Source organism: Diorhabda carinulata, chromosome X (assembly GCF_026250575.1).
Source record: "Diorhabda carinulata isolate Delta chromosome X, icDioCari1.1, whole genome shotgun sequence".
Taxonomy (NCBI): domain Eukaryota; kingdom Metazoa; phylum Arthropoda; class Insecta; order Coleoptera; family Chrysomelidae; genus Diorhabda; species Diorhabda carinulata.
In genome coordinates this window covers 60,626,629-60,648,227 of record NC_079472.1, presented here as the reverse complement: position 1 = coordinate 60,648,227, position 21,599 = coordinate 60,626,629, and the positions used below count along the sequence as shown (strand labels likewise).

At 33.3% G+C, this 21,599-nt stretch overlaps 1 protein-coding gene across 3 annotated transcripts in view; it reads left to right on the top strand.

Annotated features, from left to right (window-relative positions):
- Positions 1-21,599, top strand: part of LOC130902472 (cell adhesion molecule Dscam2) — a 104,998-nt gene that overhangs the window by 21,025 nt on the left and 62,374 nt on the right. For all 3 annotated transcript variants that reach the window (XM_057814647.1, XM_057814649.1, XM_057814648.1), the window contains exons 2-3: positions 16,296-16,459; positions 18,999-19,155. In XM_057814647.1, coding sequence (XP_057670630.1) covers positions 16,296-16,459; positions 18,999-19,155 — 321 coding nt within the window. The remainder of the gene's footprint in view (positions 1-16,295; positions 16,460-18,998; positions 19,156-21,599) is intronic.

The window sequence follows — 21,599 nt, the reverse complement described above, 5'->3', positions numbered from 1 at the left end:
CCATTAGAGCTCTGAGCTCCAATATCTTAAAATCCAAACTTAAACGAAATAGACAAGAAAAATAAAATCACCCTACAATGGATTCCATGACACACCGGAACGAAGGGAAATGAATTAGATGATAAGTTCGCTAAATGTGGGACAGACAAGCCCTACATGTGACCCGAACCCTTCTGTGGTATCAGGTACAGAATAATGGAAAAAGCACTGGAAAAGAAGACAGTAGATAGCAAAAAAACCAATTATAGGGACAATCTACAGGCAGAGACTCTTCTGGGAAACTATAACCAGTAGTAGATATGTTGTATGTATGTATCAATCTAAGTAAAAACAACCTACAAATACTAACAGAAGACCTGAAGACGCTAGATCTAGCAGATAACGCGAACTACAGAACTACACCTGGGTGCGTATGAAACAGAAGACGACGATATCTGGCAATTAAAGCCATTCCACATTCCAGACTTTTTAAAAGAAGTGGGATTGATGGATTAGCTGAGTCCTCCAGTATCGCAGTAAGAATTGCATTTTTCATTATCACACTAGAGGAATAAAGTAATATCATTACTCACTAGTGGAAACATTGATATTTTATACGATTAAAAAGTGTAGATAAAACTTCAAGTACAATATGAATTTGTATAAAATGAATGATATAGCTCATATTCAAATTTCCCCCTATTAATTAAACGAAAAATGTTTGGAAATGGAATGAGAATTAGAATGATTTTATGTTGAAGCTGAATCCTTCTAAACCTTCGTCTATACTTCTAAAGACAGATAATCGCGTGGTTGAATATAGCCTGTAATTACTTAGTCTTTACATGAGTGAGAAGAAAGCTCTCATTTAAAATGTGTTGCTGCTGTATGCCTATTTTATTCATGATGCCCTTCAAAGTAAAATCGATAAAAAGGAGCACGTTTTAAATTTGTATGCCTGCCAAGTAATTTCGGAGATATGTTGCTAGTGTTTCCCATTATAAAAATTTGCGAGATATGTCATTGCTTCTCAAATTGAAAATTTTACCTCACAACTGTTTATCGATTTGGAACAAATCTCCGTGCTGATCTCTAGATATATCTGACAGATTTTATTTTGGTGAAATTACGAGGGTTCCTACTTTAGTTTTGAGATTTGGTAACACTGATATGAATATGTCAAATCTGACGTTGCCATCATGAAGTTTGACATTTTCGATGCTTAACGTATTCAGAACGTCATACGTCATACGTCATACGACTGCTATTTGAGTTGTTTACTTGAAACATTCATCAAATGATTTTCTATAACTTTCGACGTTGAATAAACCAACAGCAGATCAACTCGTTTCGACTTTAGGTGATGCAGCAATTTTCCGAATTCAATCGTGGTCTCACTTTTGTACAAGATGAATGTCGTGAGATTCGTCGTACAAACTTGTTGATATGCCACTACAAGGAAAAATTGATGAGGAATAATCAATATTCAGAAAAAGACACTCTCAGAAACAAATCTACGTAATACAACAATAATAATATCAGCAAATGTACAGAATTTTTCACTATGTAAACAAGTGGATAGGTCCCCCCCCCTGGTAAATATGAGATACAATATATACCAACGCCATTGTCTGTGTCAGTTCATTTCGAGCCACGAAACAGTGGCTCGAAAGCGTTAAGGCAAAAATGATAGTTAAGAGTGTTTACTTAAAGTTGGTAGAGAAAGGCCACGAAAAATACTTTTCATTAGAGGAGACTTCAGCTTTAAAGGGCATCTCAGAAAGTACAGGACACGATAAGACTATGGTATACTTAATGACTTTGTTTTCTTCCAAGAAGACTTAATTTGATGTAATCTATGTGGGAGGTATTCCATTAGCAGCACAGCATTCACGAAGAAAGTTTTGAAGCAAAATTTTATTTTTACTGGAACCCCAAAACAAGGTGTCGAAGGTGTTGAATTAGTTGTATTTTGAATGTTTCAAGATAATAGTTTTCTTATTAAATTGAAAAAAACTGGTTTGATTTTATTTAATAGTAACATATAAATACTTAATTTATATAGATGCAAAATGGAATCGGTTAAGTAAATGTAGTGATAAGTGGATTTTTATTCAAAAGAATAAATAAAAGGCAAGTTTTAATGTACTAACAGCACTTGTAAAGATTCAGAATAGAATTTTTCGGAAAAATAAATACAAGTAGTTTGAGAAGTCGAAAGATAATTTACCTAGAAAAGACTTGGTACCACATCGATGATACACTCAGTAGATGGGTTGATGGTTTGAAAAAAGTTTTACGCGAAAGCTTCGTCTGAATTAAAGTGAAAGAATAGATATTCTACAAGCGGGGTAATAAGAAGGATGGAACTAGAATGTCTGTTTTAAGGAACCAAGAATATTTCGGATTCTAGGAATATCACTGCGTTGTTTTCAAAATAAATTAATATCGAATATACCATTAAATTAGATTCATTGTGATTGATAAATAAAGTCGATTTTATTGAAATAGCGGTTTCGATAATTCCCCATTTCAAACTACAGATTTAACGATAAAATTTGGAAAAAACAGGTTAACACAAGATTTCATATTCACACTGAAACTAACAGCAGAAAATATTACAACATATTAAAAATATATGAAATAATGAGAAATAGAAGAAGTGCGAAAAGAACTGGTGATATAATTTGAAACCTAAGCGAAAAAAAAAGAGAAAGTAGTATGGATTAGCGATAAACCAAATAGTTCAATAGTCGATTGAAAATTTTGAAAAATATGATTCTGTCTATTATTATAGCATCAATTCAATAGCCAAATAAGTACTAAAAACCACAGGAAATACACAATAGATTCAGGTCAATTATCTCGTTAATGTCAAACACAACACTTATACAGGATGTTTCTAAATTAATGCGACAAAATTCAGAAGGTAATTGGGTTCTCCTAAAACAAAATCTCCTCCAACCACCCTTTATCGAGATATAATCCTTAAATGGTGGTGAATAAAATTGAATTTTCATTTTTTTTACATATGTACGGCAATCAATGATAAGTAGGCTACGTTGTATTTTGGTTAGAGATGGTTATTTCCAGGATTTACTATAGTTTACCCCTTTGCTGTTTACCACTCGATTTATTGAAAAAATTATAAATTAAGGTATTTATTTTTTATCTACAACTATTGGATTTGAGAAAAAATCTAAATATAAAAAATATTTTTCAATAAAACAAGGCTTTTCAGTTATAATTTTATTCCATAAAACTTCATCTTTAAAAAAAGTTTTGATATGAAATAAAGTAAGGATTGCAAGTGTACGAAAATAACAGAATTTCAAGTTTCTAGCATCACTGAAGTTCTAGAAAATAAATAAAAACTCAATTTCACTCACCACCTTTTAAGGGTTATATCTCGTAAAGGGGTGGGCTGAGGAAATTTTGTAATAGGAATTTGTGGTATAAATTTAGAAACATCCTTTATAAATGTGGTCAATTTCTGAAACCTCAAATTATGTTCAAATAGAAGCTTTATTTTCATAATATCATTTAACTTTATACTCACTGTCTAGTGGCAATGAATTTTTGGACACCGTGTATATACAAATGCAGACTCAACACAAATAAAATGATACAACTTTTTACATACTATGTACGATTTAAAAAGGTACAGAAAATCGGTTCTATTAGGTAAATATATCCACGACAAACGTTTAACATTTTAAGACTGGAAGTACACGTTTAGAAGTCATTTATATGCATGGTTAAGCAGGGAAGTCATTAGCGACCCATTTAATTTCATATTCCTCCTAATGGTAATGGAAGAAACGAGTTTCGGTTCGAGCTTCCATCCATAGAGAGAAAATGAATGCTACGGAAAAATAAAGTTGAAATTTAACACAAGGCAATTACGGTGAAGCATTGGAATTCTACAAAAATATTGTTAATATGAAATTCTTTCCATTAAATAGCAGCAGATTTCAGAAGCACAAATATAATGATGTTTCTTTAGAAGTGGAATGTTTCAAATTAAAAAGTGAAATCAATTAAACGTAACTTTCTAATATATTATTTTCTTACTCATTTGAAGTTGAAATTTTGGATTTTTATGATTTTCATTCGATTTTACTATGTAACGTTTTCTAAATTATTCATACTTTAAGTCAATAGACATCGAGGTACAAAAATGTCATCAACAACACTCTCAGCTATGAGAGTTTTGCGAAAAAAAATCTTTTGCGCCGAAATGTATTAGGACAGGTACCACAAATAAAATTTTGAAAAAGCCGTTAAGGGTTGAGTTTTTTTTGACGTCATAATATATCGAGAAGATTGTGTATAAATTTCGGATTAATCAGACCAAAACTAATGGAGTTAAAGCATTTCATAAAAAGTTTTATACACCTACCTACATACACCTGTTTTGACTCCGCTCCCAAACCCTTTGATTCATCGAACAATAACCATAAAGCCAATCTATGAAGATATGAACAAGAACGCACTTTTGCATCGGTGTCTCGGAGATTTTATACACGATAACAACGATAAACTCAATCAACAAAGTTAGTAGAGCGGGACCGCGAAGAATCCTTTTATTCAAAGAGACTTCAGTTGTACTGAGCATCCCTGGAAGTACAGAGTGGAAGATATTGGATAATTCTATAGCTCAAAAATAGCCCAAATTGACAGTGGTATATCAAACTGCATTGATTTATTTCAAGAAGACTTTGCTGCTTTACTGCAATCTTTATGGAAACACAAAGTGTCTTTACAGTCACTATCCCGGAGACTGTTCCAGGAAACTGATGACGAGATTAATTGTTTCACTACTACTTTGTACGTACTCTAAGTCTTTTACGGATTTTATTTGAAAAAATAGACAAAACGCAAATCATAATAATCACAGCGCTTTCAAAACCATTCGCGCTCTGTTTGATTATACGGATTGTGTTTTATATTTATGTTTACATTAACCTCCAAGTGTACAATAACTACCTTTTAGATTTTTAACAGAATTATGAACGTAATTTGCAATTCTATCAACCTTGTCTTTTGCGTAGGTTCAACTTAGTTCATATTGGCTTTTTATGACCTTCGGGGTTAATAACCACCACAAACTCATGTAAACACCTAGTAAAGGATGGATGGCCAAAGGAAGAATGAGAGTTTTTATAAATTGATACTGTCAGTTAAAGTATTGAGCCAACTCTGTATGAAGTATTTGAATATGTAGAAGAATTTTATTCTGAAGAATTCTTATCTTCATATTTAAGCCGATGGACTACTATATAAAATCAGGAAAAATATTCCGCACAACCTTCTCCAAATTCTAAAATCCTACCTGCAGAACAGACACTATCAAGTCAAAATCCAAGATTATATTACCATAAATTATCCAATTATGTAAGGAGTTCCACAAGGAAGCTCTCTTGGCCCGAAACTCTACCTTATGTTTCTTTTGTTTAAAAACTTGGGGAATAGAAGTAAATGAAAACAAATCTGTGCATGTTACCTACACCAAACGGAGAGGTACCTGTTCAACTGTAATATTAAACAGGCATCTTCTGCAACAGACAAAGAGTGAAAAATATCTCGAAATTCATCTAGATCGATGACTTACATGGAGCACACACATACTAACCAAGAGAAAGCAAACTCCGCAAACTGTATTGGTTAATAGGTCGAAAATCCCAACTAACAATCGACAACAAGCTGCTGATATACAAAAGTCAAACTAAAACCCATCTGGACTTATGGTAATCAACTACGGGGTACTGCATCTCACTCAAGTAAAGAAATTCTAGGAAGATTTCAATCGAGTGATCAGAATTGTCTCAATTCTCCCAAAAATATTCTAACCCATCCAAATACATTGGCTCAACCTCTAATGAGATCCCTAGAACGCTTTTTTAAAGTGAAGGGAAATTACCACTGGGAAATTCATATTGCTTGAAACCATTTGCTCATTATAAAATTTCACAGATTACAAATAAAAAAAAATATTTAACCCATTATTGAACAGAGTTACTATAACCTCCAAATTAGTTGCCCATCACGTAGGTGATGCTGATATTGACTGAAAATTCAGGGTCATCGCTCAACTGCGATTTCCAACAGAAACTGAAATGAATCAATGAATTATGTAAGACTCGTTCCGCTCCTCTGTTATGTTTGTCCTGATTATCATATAAAAAATTCAAGAAATCTAACTTGTCACGTATTTATTATATACCGAGTTGAGAAAATAAATTATAAATACAAAAAAAGCACATAATTGCAATATTTTCAAACCAAAGTAAATGTACGAGATGTCAATGTAATCGTGAGGTATTATCTGCGAACTTTTTCAAAAAGAAAAACAATTTCTATTAATATTTCATTTTATGTTTCGGGTCTTTTGTTTATTGAGACTAAAACTTCTCTATAAAGAGAAAACCTACATAACTATGATCTCAATATTCTCCATTTTGAAATTATGTTAAAAGAAAGAATTATAATACACAATTTACACCAGCATGCAAAACTTTTCTTTATATATTCCAGCCGGGTGTAAAAGAGAAAATTTTAATAATATTGAAATTTTGGTATGACTTAAATATTGATATTAAGCCTTATCAATACATAGAAACACACAAAAATCTAAGAAAATGAATCAGGCTCATAGGTTGAAACGCGTTGGACGAACGACGTTTCGTGTTTCACTTCGAAGTCATCATCAAAAGAAATGTTGAAGAAGTGATCTGATTCCGTTGACTCAATAAGTTCACTCCAAACACCTCTTTTTTGATAGATTCCATGGCTCAAGTAGAAATTCAATAAATCAATTTAAAGTCATCTGATTGACGACAGCCAATCAGTACAAAATTATATTGAAAACAATATTGAAAACAACTGTTTTCACTTTATCAAGTTACCATATATATCATATTGACTTTCCCAAGCATGTTTATAGGAAACAGACTTCCACCTACGGCGCGGCGTCCATCTGTTCACAAGCAACAAGCTTTCGAAATTTGTTATAAAATTTTTTCGAACAATTACTTATGTCCTTGGGTTATATCTACTAAAAAATTTTTGCTCCAGTAGAAATTCAAAATTTCACCATTTGGTTGTTATACTGACGAGATCAATTAGATGAAAATCAGACGGCGTTGATTTTGAAGGAATTTTGAAGGAATGAATGGGCTGTGAACATGAGAGAAAAGATGGTACAAAGTTGAAAGAAACTATGGTTAAAACCATGTGGAATCTAACAAATAAGTTGTTAGAAGAAGAATAATATAAAAAAATGGAAGTTATTATTGACCCATTCAAAAGTGTTGTATTTCAATGAACGCAAAAACTGCAATCAGATTACCGTAGAAGTAAAGAAATTTCGAATGCATCAAGTTTTGTAGAAAAAACGAAAATTCATGAAATGAAAATATTCCCGAAGGGCTGTTACGAAAATTTTATCACATAGCCGCCTCAGAATTAATGAGGAGGAGAAGCTGCTGCTTACTTGATTGACTCTCTTGTATAGAATCAAACAACTGAAAGCTCAGTGCCTAGATCTAGGCGTATGAAACTTTAAATAGGGGATCTATACAATGCTTTGTATTTTTGGTCCACCAGGAATGCACGTTGGTGGTGGAATAGGTAGGAAATGTGAGAAGTTTGTCTTTAGGTAATTCTGAAATCATATCCATTAGTGCCATCACTAATAATAGAGGGAACATATGAAAAGTATATTTGAGTGAAGATGAGACACTATGAAACTTGCTTTATATAGTTACTTCCACCGTAGCCCTACATCCTACTGTATGGTAAATAAGCCTCTATCGACATAAACTATTTATACTTATGTGGAGCTGTATAAACTAGACTTATAACTTTTATATTGCAAATTATCCAATCTTGAGCATAATCTAGCAACTGATTTCGATTTCGGTCTAGTTGAGTCTTGTCTGATGTTGTCTACATCCGAACTAATAGCAAAATTAGTCTAATACGTTAATCGGTTTTGGTATAATAGCATTAGAGAGAGATAAAAATCCTTTATTGTCAAAAAACTGTTACAATTAGTAGATAAAAAGTTGTAAAAACTCAAAAACAAACATTAAAATACAATATTTGGCTTTAGAAACGTAATGGAAACTGGGGAAGCTTTTTTCTTCTTAAATGTGTTAATACAGAGATGTAGAGGCATGAATTCTGATGTATTTTCATGTTTTATTGACTATAAAAAAGCTTTTGACTGACATCCTAAAATCAACCGAGATCGACGCACAGTCAAAATCGAAGTGTCCAGATCAGAAGAGATAGTAATAAGAAGAAGCGTTCGATAAGGATGTGTATTGTCTCCCCTACTGTTTTAACCTCAACTCTGAGGCAGTATTCAGCGAAACCCTCGAGAATACAACTACAGGTATAAAGATCAATGGAAACATTATAAACAATCTTTGTTAAGAAGATGATACCGTGATAGTGGTCAGTAGCCTATCAGAACTTCAATACGTCCAAGACAAAACTATTGGTATTCTCAAAAATACAAAGAAACCCCACCCTAAGACTATGGAGAAATCATTGAACAAGTGTCATCTCTAAGACTCTGAACATTAAGACACTTCTGGTAAACCGTAGCCTCAGACTGGAACTCTGGACCAGAATGCTTCGTTGTTACATCTTTCTTCTGTACGGATGCGAAATTTGGATCATGGATGCATAGAAGTCCTACAGCAATGAGTAACAAAATTATAAGTAAAAGTAGTGGGTGATAATAAGTATATGAGTCCATAGCAAAATTAAACCAATATGTAACATGCTTGGAATTAAATATTATTATTATCAGAATAGAAGTAAACAGAGTAGAAGGCACTTTCAATTGGCAAGTGATTGTGCATTTTTTTGCAATGTAAAATATTGAGCCCTCAACTGATTCTGAACGTGGAGTAGTCGCGACTCAATAAAAGCATAATAAACTATTAAGAAGATGGATAAGTTTAGTATTTTTTAAATAAGGCGGCAGTATGTAACACCCATTTCAAGGAATTGTCCACACATCGCGCTGATTAACTTCTTCTGCTCGATTTTTCTCTTAAATTCAAATAATAATAGAAACGAGAAATTTTGTAATTTCCGTTTGCTCGCAAAGGAATGCCCACCGGTATATCTTCAACATTCCTATAACGGTATAAGGGAGAGGATGGAAAATCTGATTATTCTCTAATACCACTTTGCAATCAGTAATGGACGTATTCAGTGCCGTTTTGTCAGAGTGAATACTATAATTACTGTCAAGTAGCTGGAAAAAGAATGCATTGAGAAAGAAGTTCCTTTGAATATTTCTTTCATTGATGTACAATTCAGGACTAAGAGCTACTTTGATAATATACTGTGATTCATTTTATTTATTTTAACTGCAGCAGAAATATGGAAGTGGATGGATTAGACAAAAGAAATTGAAGACAGTAAAGGCTTAAATAGAAATATCAAGAATGAAATCAGAAAAGATATTGATGGAGAAATGGATAAAACAGGATAATTGACAAAAAATTAAAATACAGAAGCTAGTGAATATATGGACTAAAGAAATAGTGGAAATGAATATCGATAAAACTAAAGTGATTACCATTAATTGAAAACATGGGGATGAAAAGAAAAATGGACCAACATGCAATACACTCTGAAGAGTGATAGCTTATCAATATCTAGAAACAACTTATATTGAAAAAATATAGGAATATATAGGTTTGTGCTTGTGTGAAAGTGAATGGCCACAGAATTTTCAATGATTTTATCTAAATTTTGATTTTAGTATAAATAAAATTCACTAATAGATCCAATGTTTGTTTGTTTTATGAATGTGATTGCTGCATCCGAAACAAATGTAATTGAGATTAGCACAAGAATTATCATCGCAGATATAGAATGATGATTGTATCAGCTTGTCAGATTATATAAGTAGAAATAACGAATATGGAGAATACATCAATGGTACTACACTTGACACTAAACAAAGCCATCGAGATGTTGATATGGAAGTTGAAACGAAGATGTATATTAACAATACCAGTAGTAACATATGCAAGCTAAGCTAAGATGAAGACAACAACAAGATGAAGCACCCAAAAAGAATGATAAAGTGGAAAACTTCTTAGTTGGTATGGACATATCTTCATAATGCCAATCCTACTATCTACAATATTCTCTAACACAATTACAAAGTTTTCGAACAAAGAGCTGACTGCTTATACAGGTAGAGGACTGTATACAGGAAAAGAAGACTAACCTAACCAACTGAATAACCTATCTAGTCTCGTAACAATTTATAATCAAAAATATAAATGTAACACTCCTATATGGACAGTTGGTATGGAAAACAACGTTCCTACTTTAAGGTGCCCACAATATTTATTCTCTCTTTCGTTCGAGACACTTTATCTATACTGTACATGTTTGAGAATGCGCAGCACCTAGCTAGAACCTCGGAGGATAGAGAAAACGTTGCCATTCTGTCTTCCTTAGTTGGAACAACTTCCACTCATATAAACTGTCCATATGGAAGTATTGCGTATATGATAAAAAGCTTGAAGCACAGGACAATGACTTTTTTATTATACAAAATTTTTCTATTATTACGTAAAATGAGTTTATAATCTGAATATAGTTTTCCAAATGTTGTACATTTTCTGTTTTATTGAGGATTCTACTAGAATTCTCTTGTATTCGAATCGAATTATATTAAATGAAGAAAATTTCTGTTGATAAATTCTCAAAGTTTCAATATGCTGGAAAACGTCATCTGGATAATATGTTCTCTGAAATTCTATGTGAAATTACATCATATCAATATTTAATTTCCGGATTCATTGTTATTTATTCCTATAAACGTGAACAAATGACAAAATTCCCGCATTTATAATAGTATGCGATGTCACCCTTTTTTTATTTGTCCTACCACCACATCGTAAGGGAAATATTCAGCGCAATGCACATAAACCATATGTATTTTTTCTCTTTATAGTTCAGCATCAAGGAAAAATCCAAAAATTACTACGGGAACTAAATATTAGCCGGAATAGTATTTTCTAGTCTGGAGATATTTTGATAAAGACTTAAAGAAAAGTCGAAACGTCAAAATTTAGAGGCCTAAAATCAGGAACATTTAGAAGCAATAATATATCAAAAAGTCTAAGAAATAAGAAATCAAAGATATTTTTTAGTAGATAAAAATGATGCTACAACTGTTTTAATGTTAGAAAAGTCTTGAAAATATGAAACTATAGGAACAATTCAAGTGCTTTGCTTGGTTTAACAACAGCGGCAGGTCAATTGATGACTAATATCTTTGTGAAGTGTCCGAATCGATTAAAATTTAAAAAAAAAGGAGTGCCGTGCTCACAGAAAGTGAGAAGATTGCGTAATAATATTTGTTAAAAAAACTTATTTTGTGGCATACAAGAAAATGATTTTTCTATAAAGACTTTGTCCCCGATAACTCTATCCAACAATTTTTGCATAAAAATTATTCACTCACAAATTTCACAAGATTGATGGGAACATTAAAAAAAGGGAGAAAAAGGGTTGCCATTTATGTTTCGATCAGTAAAGGCACATTTTTTTTCTAACAATAATCAAAATATTTTTTAAATTGTGGAAAAATCGTGAATTACTTCATTTATTCAAGATGAATCAATATTCAAGATTTTTCTACTTCATGATGCCTTCTGTATTAGCTAGTTTTGTTGAGATTTTCTTGAGGTTGGTTACTTTAGATATTATCGTATGAAATTAAGCATCTGAATACATTTTGTTTTGCAATTTGTACACGAAATATTGAATTATCTTCACTGTTTTTCAATTCCAATTCTCGATTAACGAAGAACTTCTGGCGCTAGATACAAATATAATTATTTTAGCAGCCTGGCGAGCGTTATAGCTTGTTTATTTCTATAAGTTCCTATAATCACATCAACATTCTTCAAGTTTCTATCAGTCACAACCTCAGACGATTTGATTTTTGATATCTGGAGAATGAAAATAGGGAATAAACAATAAAGTATCCAAGTTCCTAATATTTCTCGAATCCTATTATCGTTCCGTGCACCAAATTTATTGAAGAAATATTTAAATTAGTTTAAATGTCAATTCAAAGGCAATTTAACGCTTGTTTCGAAATTGGTATGAAAAAGGAGTCATCGAATAAGAAAAAAACTAACGTTAGGGTATATTTCAAGAAAATTGAGTCGAAAGAGGGTTGACAGACAAATTTTATATTCAACACAGTATGAAAACGCAATTTTCACCGAATTTAAATTTTTATAGTGTTGAAATTTTATGAACTAAGTATTGTATAAACTAGTATAGTAATACTGTAGTACTAGAAGTATGAATTAGATTATTTAATCGAGTCGTATAAGGTTTTCCACTACCCTGATCCCCATGAAGAGGGCTATTATCAGAATAAATAAGAAAGTGAAGCAGTTTCAATTTAAATACAAATAAAATACACCTGTATGATATGTTTTTCTAAGCTGTACATTCAGTTTATGAAAATTTAAATTTGACCAGGATGTAAACAAATAATAAATTTATTATCATCTTTATACTAGCGATAGTCGCAGAGAAAAGTGTGATAAATTGTGTTATTTACCACAATTTTTTGAACCATATCTCTGTTTGCAATTGAAATTAAGAAAACTTCAATATAATTTCATAACAAATCTTGATATTCAAAAACTCTGTGAGCTTTTTCCAAATTATTCATCAGATCACAGTCAGAAATATGCTGTTTAAAAGACAATTTAATATGCTTTATTATGAGTATAAATTTATTAACAAGGATAATTTGTATGTGTAGCAACCGGTAAATAAATGAAACGTGTTAATGTAACGGATTTTTCCGTGCATACTACACCATAAAAAGCCGCCAAAGTTATTGCTTCAAACAAAAATGTTCTTGGTCAGCAGTTATGAGGTGTGCAGAGTGTGCCAGCGTCATGATGAGACTGAATCCTTTTATAGGCGACCTAGAACAGGCAGAAGATGATGACCGCTTTATTGTATCAACAACATTAAGAAATCTTCACTTTAATACTGTTCAATTGCAGCAGCAGCTCCATGGGTGCGAGAAGTCAGTAAGACGTATACTCCAAGAAAAAATCTGACCCTTAAAACATCTGCGATTGATGCAAAACTTGCTCTAGCTAATCGGCAAGCACACCTGCACAGGATCACGTGAAATGGAAGAGACAAGAATATTGTAGTGATCGAAGAAGACCAAAAGAGTAATTCACAGATTTCTGCTTTGAAGAGCGGAGTGCTTATGAAGTTGGTATTCACGATTTTAACGGCTGATAGATATATTGAGGAGATTTTATCAATTGGACACGAATTTACTTTTATGCGTGACAATACAAAGCCGCAAATCACCAAAATCGTGCAGGAACATATTCCAGAAGTCGGTTTACGAGATATGGAGTGGCCAGCATACAGTCCTTACCTAAATCCCATATATTTTTGATGATCTGATGAATAATTTAAAAAATAATATAGTTGAAGTCAAAAGTTTACAGTGGACCGATTTCTATACACGTGAATATATTTGAAAAGTGACGTTTTCACTAGATACTTTTTTATAATCCTCTATAATATCCTCGTAGGCGCTTCAAACGCAACTAGAATATTCCAGAAAACTCCCTCTAGATTATTCGATAACAACGTTAAAAACTTGTTATTGGGGTGATGAGTATAAGTCACGATTGAACCACCTGTCAATAATCGTTATAATATTTATAAAAATAAGATATCTGTGAAAAGTGACTTCCAGGAAACTAGTTTCAGAAGAGAACTTATTTGGAGACGGATCAATAAATAATTTTTTAGACGACGCCATCTGAAAGTTGATCGTTGACATTTCCGTACCGCAAAACACTTTCGGGACGCTCTGGAGTTAACATCTTTAACTTCCTTAAATGTGAATCTAGCCACTTCAATAATGACAGTTGACAGTTGACATCTAGTAGTGATATACATACATATTCCATCTGCATCCAATCCAATAAATATTAATAATTGTCCTGGACGTGCAATCAACTTTACTTCTTGCAAATAATTTATAAATTAATATTGACATTGTAAATATCATTAAGTACATTATATTGTTCAATAAATAAAATGTTTATAATTCTCAATTATTTATTTTCTTCCCTCAGTGTAATTGGAAAAGTTTTGCGTTGTTGTATGTATGTTGTGTACGCCGAGGCTGAAATAGCATTTTCAGTCCTTGGCATGTAAAAAATTATTACACACCTCGAACTAATGACAAATAAAATATTAACATTGTGAAATTGATCAAATATAAAGAATACTGAATCAAACTTTCCACTTAAGCCAAATGCGACTGTTGGAAGACTGTACAAATCGACCTGGAGAGCTGTTAAAATTCGATGGTGCTGATCAAACAAGTATGCCTAATTCTCAATCTCTCCTAAGGAGAATACATTGATTTTAAACTTCTATAAACTATTAATTTATAAGGCCCGAGGCTAATAAAATAATATCTATACGTTAGATTTGTGGTATCAACACATCAAAAAATACAGAATGATTTCCAAATGATGGGGCCCTCTTGGACCTGGGGCCCGGGGCTATAGCCCCCCCAAGCCCTAGCTTAATCCGGCCCTGGTGTACACTCATAAAATAATGAAACAAATCGCAATATTCATTCGGTTATATTAATAATTAAATGTTTTGTTTATCATGGTGATTTGGCTGAGGAACTAGTACACAAAGCTGTAGGGAAATCGCAGAAACGCTACATGTGGTGATCGAGTTATGAATATTTTGTATTTTTCGTGAAGAGTTTCGTTAGTGTAGATTCTCTAAAGACGCGCTTTGCAATGAAATTCATTTCTAGTCGTAGTGCACCTAAATTCATATTCAAATGTTTGGAATATATACTGGAAATTGAGTTCTATTTCCACAACTAACAATAGAGTAGAAAAATCAATCGTAGTTTATGTCAGAAACAACAAAAACTGAAAAATTATTTCAATTTCTTCTGAAATTGAATAAAGAGAAAATAGAAACCTCAGTTTTCTAGTAATTACTGAGACTCCAATTTAATCCTATCGAAGTCGGTGAATTGATTGGAAATTTCTATAGTAAATCGCCTCATTTCTTTTATATTTCAAAACTGTACATCGTACCTACGTATAATTCCCAATATAAAAGAAAACCATAAAAACTACCTCAAAGGGTGGTCATGTATCAATTTGATTTTACCGATTTGGGACACAATCTGAAAATAACAATCAAAATGTAACCGGTCGACAAGATGGTTGTCGCTAATTATAGATAATATACAAGGCGTGATAAAAAAAGGTTCAAATCAGAATATTCACCAGAAGAATAGATAAAATTATGAGGCAGTTGACCTATAAGAACACAGAATTAGTTTGTTTATTCTGTATTGGTAATTATAAGAAAAAGTATGTGTTGGATGGGTGCTCATTTAATTTCGGAACCAGGGAAAAGTCAATGGGGATTGAGACTAAAGTTTATAGAAGTGCCACCTGAAATATCGTAAGATACGTCTGCATTTAACCAAAAGAAAAATAGAATTGAAATAATTTTTAACAAATTTTTCAACTATCTAATTAGTTTTGAAAAAAATTTTTTATTCTAAATCATTATTCGCAACAAGTCCTTCGTTGTTTCAGTATTATCATGCAGAAGGATACCGCTTTCTTCCAATTCGACGTCTCTGCGTATCAAAGAGGCTAGGTTATCAATAATAAGATACAAGAGTTTCAGAATATGATTGCTACAACTTTATGGACTTGAAGTAAACCTAAGGTTTTTCGTTAGCGATCTGGAGTATTGGCACTTAATGCTTTTGGGACGAAATTATTAAACCAAGTCACAATTTATGTAGCTTTTTGTTTGTTGTATAATCCACGTGGTATAACACACACTACAACATTGTAGCAGATCCTAGATAAGAAGCAATATCGATATCGAATACTCTGTGCAAAGAGTCAACCTGATTGAGTTGTTGTGGGACAAATTGGACAGGGAAATCAGGAAGCAGTGTCCTACTTCGACTTCACATCTCTAGTCAGTAGGGTGATTCGATTTTTAGAAAATTTATATTCCAATTAGTTTGTCTGTCCTTATTAAAAAAAAAATCGGAAACTCTGACAACTTAAAAAACCGGAAATTAAAAATTTGTTAGAATATATCGTCATCTAGTTATGAGTCTAAAATACCGCAAAATATCTAGTTTAGAGTACAAAAATTGTGTTGATTTAGCTCTTTAGAATGTTCTTTTGGTTTAGTTTGTGGTGGTGGTGTCGATCTACAAGGTCCATTGTTCATACATGAACCTCCTCATAGAGTGGAATTTAGTAACAGCTCAGGTGGTAAAGTTGACTGTACTGCTCAGGGTAGTCCTCTTCCAGAAGTTGAATGGATTCTGGCTGACGGATCACCGGTACATCAGGTAAGCATCTTCATATGAAACTACCAATTCACGTGTTCAGCTTCAACTTAGAACAGTTGTTCGTCCTCTACACTTTCTGATTCTATATCAGCTTAATAACCATGTTTGATTAGAAAAGCGAACTATGAAAGAAAACATGATCTGCAAACCAAGCAATCAATATACATGGTGATTTTAAATTTATGCGATAAAATTCACTAGCATGCAATTAAGTTGGGCTTTTTCTATAACAAAATTTCCTCAACTCACCCCTTTACGATATATCACCCTTAAAAGGTGGTGACTGAAAGTAAGTTTTTCAGTTAAGCTAGAAAGTTGAAATTCTGTAATTTTTGTCATCGAACATGACAAACCACGGCAATTTTTCAATATTTCTATTACATTATACGGGGTTTGAAATTAGCAGCCTTGAAGTTGAAATTTGCTTAGTATAATTTCCTTCTAGGGACAACGGAGAGTCACATCAGCGCCGAATAGAAAAGGAAAGAGAGCACAATCGGAATCTTTTACTTAAAAAGAAATAAGAAGGGGAATGAGCAGTAGAAAAGTATTACTTCGTTGCGAAAGGATCTAGCTATACAGCTTTTACATCAGTTGCATCTTTCGTCTCGATTTAGCCCCTTCCTCTTCCTTTTGTTCTCTTCAGTTTCATCTACACTTCAGCGGTAAACGTGCTAGTTGCTGCCCAGGCAGTTCCCGTTGATAAAACAGTATTCACCACAACATTATTAGGCCTCACTAATACTCCTATTCCAGTTTTCCAGGTCTGATCAAGCATGCTTGCAGCGTACTTTCGTTTCTTTCTGGACTGGCCGGGCACTCTAGGGAATCCTCATGAAGCAAGCAGAGAACATCTGTGTCAGGCTGAGCCAAGTATCCATCCGTGTAATAAATCGGTGGATCCATCTTCCCTTAAACGAGGTTTGAGAACGACCTATGTTGTTTCTTCGTTCATCCTTAACTCTTCTTCGTACAGTGCGATAGATCTTCTCTGCCCGACGCTATGCGATATGCGCTGGCAATTTTCAGGACACAACCGATAAAATGAAAAAATCCTACTTCCTGGTTCCTGGTTCCTGGCTCTGTGATACGTTTCTGATCACAGATATGACCTCTGACGACAACAAAGCTCTTCATCTCTGATTTAGACCTTTCAAGTTCGGCATAAGACGAGGTAGATGTTTCTCACTCCAGAGGTCTTTTCTAGCATTGATCATCACTTCCAGGTATCTGATATGCGCTGGCAATTTTCTGGACACAACCGATAAAATGAAAAAATCCTACTTCCTGGTTCCTGGTTCCTGGCTCTGTGATACGTTTCTGATCACAGATATGACCTCTGACGACAACAAAGCTCTTCATCTCTGATTTAGACCTTTCAAGTTCGGCATAAGACGAGGTAGATGTTTCTCACTCCAGAGGTATTTTCTAGCATTGATCATCACTTCCAGGTATCTGATATGCGCTGGCAATTTTCTGGACACAACCGATAAAATGAAAAAATCCTACTTCCTGGTTCCTGGTTCCTGGCTCTGTGATACGTTTCTGATCACAGATATGACCTCTGACGACAACAAAGCTCTTCATCTCTGATTTAGACCTTTCAAGTTCGGCATAAGACGAGGTAGATGTTTCTCACTCCAGAGGTCTTTTCTAGCATTGATCATCACTTCCAGGTATCTGATATGCGCTGGCAATTTTCTGGACACAACCGATAAAATGAAAAAATCCTACTTCCTGGTTCCTGGTTCCTGGCTCTGTGATACGTTTCTGATCACAGATATGACCTCTGACGACAACAAAGCTCTTCATCTCTGATTTAGACCTTTCAAGTTCGGCATAAGACGAGGTAGATGTTTCTCACTCCAGAGGTCTTTTCTAGCATTGATCATCACTTCCAGGTATCTGATTTGCAGCTCCATCATATCTTCAGGTCGCCTGCGTATATCCACCTAGAGATTTTTTCGAAGACCGAATTAAAAGTTGATCTTTTTCAAGTGTTTTGCCACGATTACTACGTTCACGTCGTCGTCGAATGCTACGAGGCTCGGTAATCTCAGTTCCTACATTTTGTATGTTGTTTCACAAGAGAGGATCTAGGACTGAGCTTAGAGGTACACCTTGGTGAAAATCTCTGTGTCGTATTTGAGGATTCTATTTGTGAAGCAGCTAATTATCAAGTGACGTGCACGTGCGTGTGTTTGTGGTACAACAAGTTACGTTTTAAATTAATAGCACTTCGTGTCTAGTCAGTGTGAACTTACCCATTCCCATTTTCTTTTGATGTATGTGGATATTCGAAATATATGATGATAAATTTTGATATCTTATAATCTTCGAACTTAGTTCTCCTCTACTCATTTTTCATTTGTTATTTCTACTTTAATATAAAGGAGTAAGAACACCTCAAGCTTAATTTTCCTCAAAAGTTAATTTATTCCTTAATCCATATTTCCCATTTACTACGGAATACACTTTCGCTCGTTCTACTTATTACCGCTTCCATCGTAGTTATAATCAGTTTTCATAAATGTTTCAGGTGTCTGAACTCAGACTGCTGTTTCCCAACGGTTCTCTTGTCTTCCCACCGTTCACCAACGAACGATATAGACACGATGTGCATGCTGCTCTCTACCGGTGTAGGTTAAAAAGTGCTCTGGGGATTGTAGTCAGCAGAGAGGTACATGTGAAAGCTGGTAAGTTGCTTGAATGTTTCTAATAGAAATAATTGTCCAGTCATTTTCTATGTTTAAGTCTCTAAAATCCGAAAATATTCTTGACAATTGAAGTTTCGTTTTTCTTTATTTATATACAGTATTCTTTTGAGATTTACAAACAAAATTAACAATGAGGTTGATTATCTCCTAGAACAAACATCAGGCATCGATGTGTTTTTATGTGTTTAAAAAACATTAAATTTGTGTATTAACTGCTTCAGTCTGTGGATGGTGATAGAAACCAAACATTGTTCTCCCCATGGAAATGTATAAACGTCAACTCCTTGAAGAAACATTTAGATAAGAGAGGTTTGTTGAACATGATGAACATAACATCAAGTTGACCATTATAATCCTTACGATAGCAATCCTGCGTTTCAGTGTAGTCATGCTACTGCACCAGCCTAAAAGAAATCACTAATCCTAGACTGTATGATAAGATGTTTCTTTCTAAACCGTTAGTCTATAATTCGACATATAGTAGCAAATTGGTCTCATCCAGATGGATTCCATAAGCTTAGAGATTTATTTTTTGCTAACTAGATAGTTTTCATCGTGTTCTACGTAATTATGATTATAGATCATTGTAAGTTTTTCGAACTTGATGCATTTTTTTACGTTTCAAATAAGTATATGGAATATCAATACGTTACAATCTGTACTGTTCGATTCTCTTTTGAGATGGTCTAAATCTCATTAAATGGCTATTTATTCAAATTAAGAAGCTGTTCAAATGCTAATATATTGATTAGATTCGATTTTAAAAATTGACTTTGATGAAATTGTGGTTTTAAGATGGCCATCACTCCCTTGATACCGATTCTGTTCTACCTAGATCTTAATTGTACCTTCTCGAAAAATGTGATTATATTGTATCTTGAAATAAGGGTGTCTATAAATTAATCCATATTCGCTTTGGTCAACTGTCTAAAAATAATCCTTAACTGGACTCATCATATAATATAATCAATACATTAGCAATTGAACAGCTTCTTAATTTGAATAAATAGCCATTTAATGAGATTTAGACCATCTCAAAAGCGAATCGAATAGTACAGATTGTAACGTATTGATATTCCATATACTTATTCTCTCTTCACTAGTCGCTTGGATTTCAAATTAGATTTACGAGTACGAACTCTTCTCCATAGTGTTGAAATCGATACATAAGATTGTTACTTCAGTTTTTGCTGGGTGTGTACTGCGCTCTGCTTTCGAAACTGAAGAAAAAGGATCCTCAACGTCTCATAAATGCGATTTTTTGGCATTCTATGGTGGACAAAAATATGAATTCCTTGAGGAAACCGCAAACAACCAGTTAAGAGATATTCGTAGAGACGAAACTTCCAATAATACCGATTATAAGGCGGGAGAAAAGAAAAAAATCTCTACGGAGAAATAATGTTCAAGATTTTGATCGGAAAATACTTAAAAACATAATTTTTGAAAATGCTGTAAACTCGAATATTAGCTGGGCAGCATTTTTTGAAACAAGTCGATATTCATGGTGAATTTACCAGCAGTATTTTATACAGCCTATCTTATTCTCTAAAGCTGCATACCGCGGAGGAAGCCATAAATAATTTAGACGAAGAATCTACCCCGTGTATCTACTACAGAAGATGTTGAGCTAAATAGCACCGAAAACCGAAGCTAATCAATTCAATTAAAGACAAAATCTTTGTACAAAAATTGTTCAACAGGTAACAACCTGTCTCTCTGAGTCTGAAGATGAGCAATAAACTTATTAAAAAAAATTCTTATCGGAAAATAACAATTTTCCACCAACTACTCACAGTAATTGTACGTTTAATAGCAATCCAAAATAAATGATTTATTATTAGTTCATTCATTATATAATAGTAACGAGTACCACTCGATAATAATCGATTATAATTTTTAATTCATAACTCAAGATAAAAACGTCTCATTACTGATTAAATAATCGATCATTTTCGAAGCTCCGTGATATCTATCATTGATACGATAAACCGTAACGATAATTTTTATTCGAAAATATTTCCTTTAGTGCTTTACGATAATTTAGACGGTTTCTAGAATCGGACATGAGCTGAAATGATAAATAGTTCTTGGTAGACGGCAACTCAATGTTTAAACGAGTTTCCATAGAAATCCATTTATCTTATGAACGTAATTTAGTTTACAAAATGATATTGTTCGAAACTTCAAGGTATCGCAATGCGTTACTGGTTTCAAACAATTTTTTTAAGAAGATCCTATACATAAACTTATCTATTCAATGTTTATTTGATACATTTGTAGCCTGATCAGAATACGGTGGAATTTGTAAAACGCGTAGGGACGTGGCAAATCCAATTCCCTAAAAGCATGATGAATCAAATAGACCTTAGATATATGAGCTGAATAACAATTTTTCTTAACATTGTACGAACATCCAATGC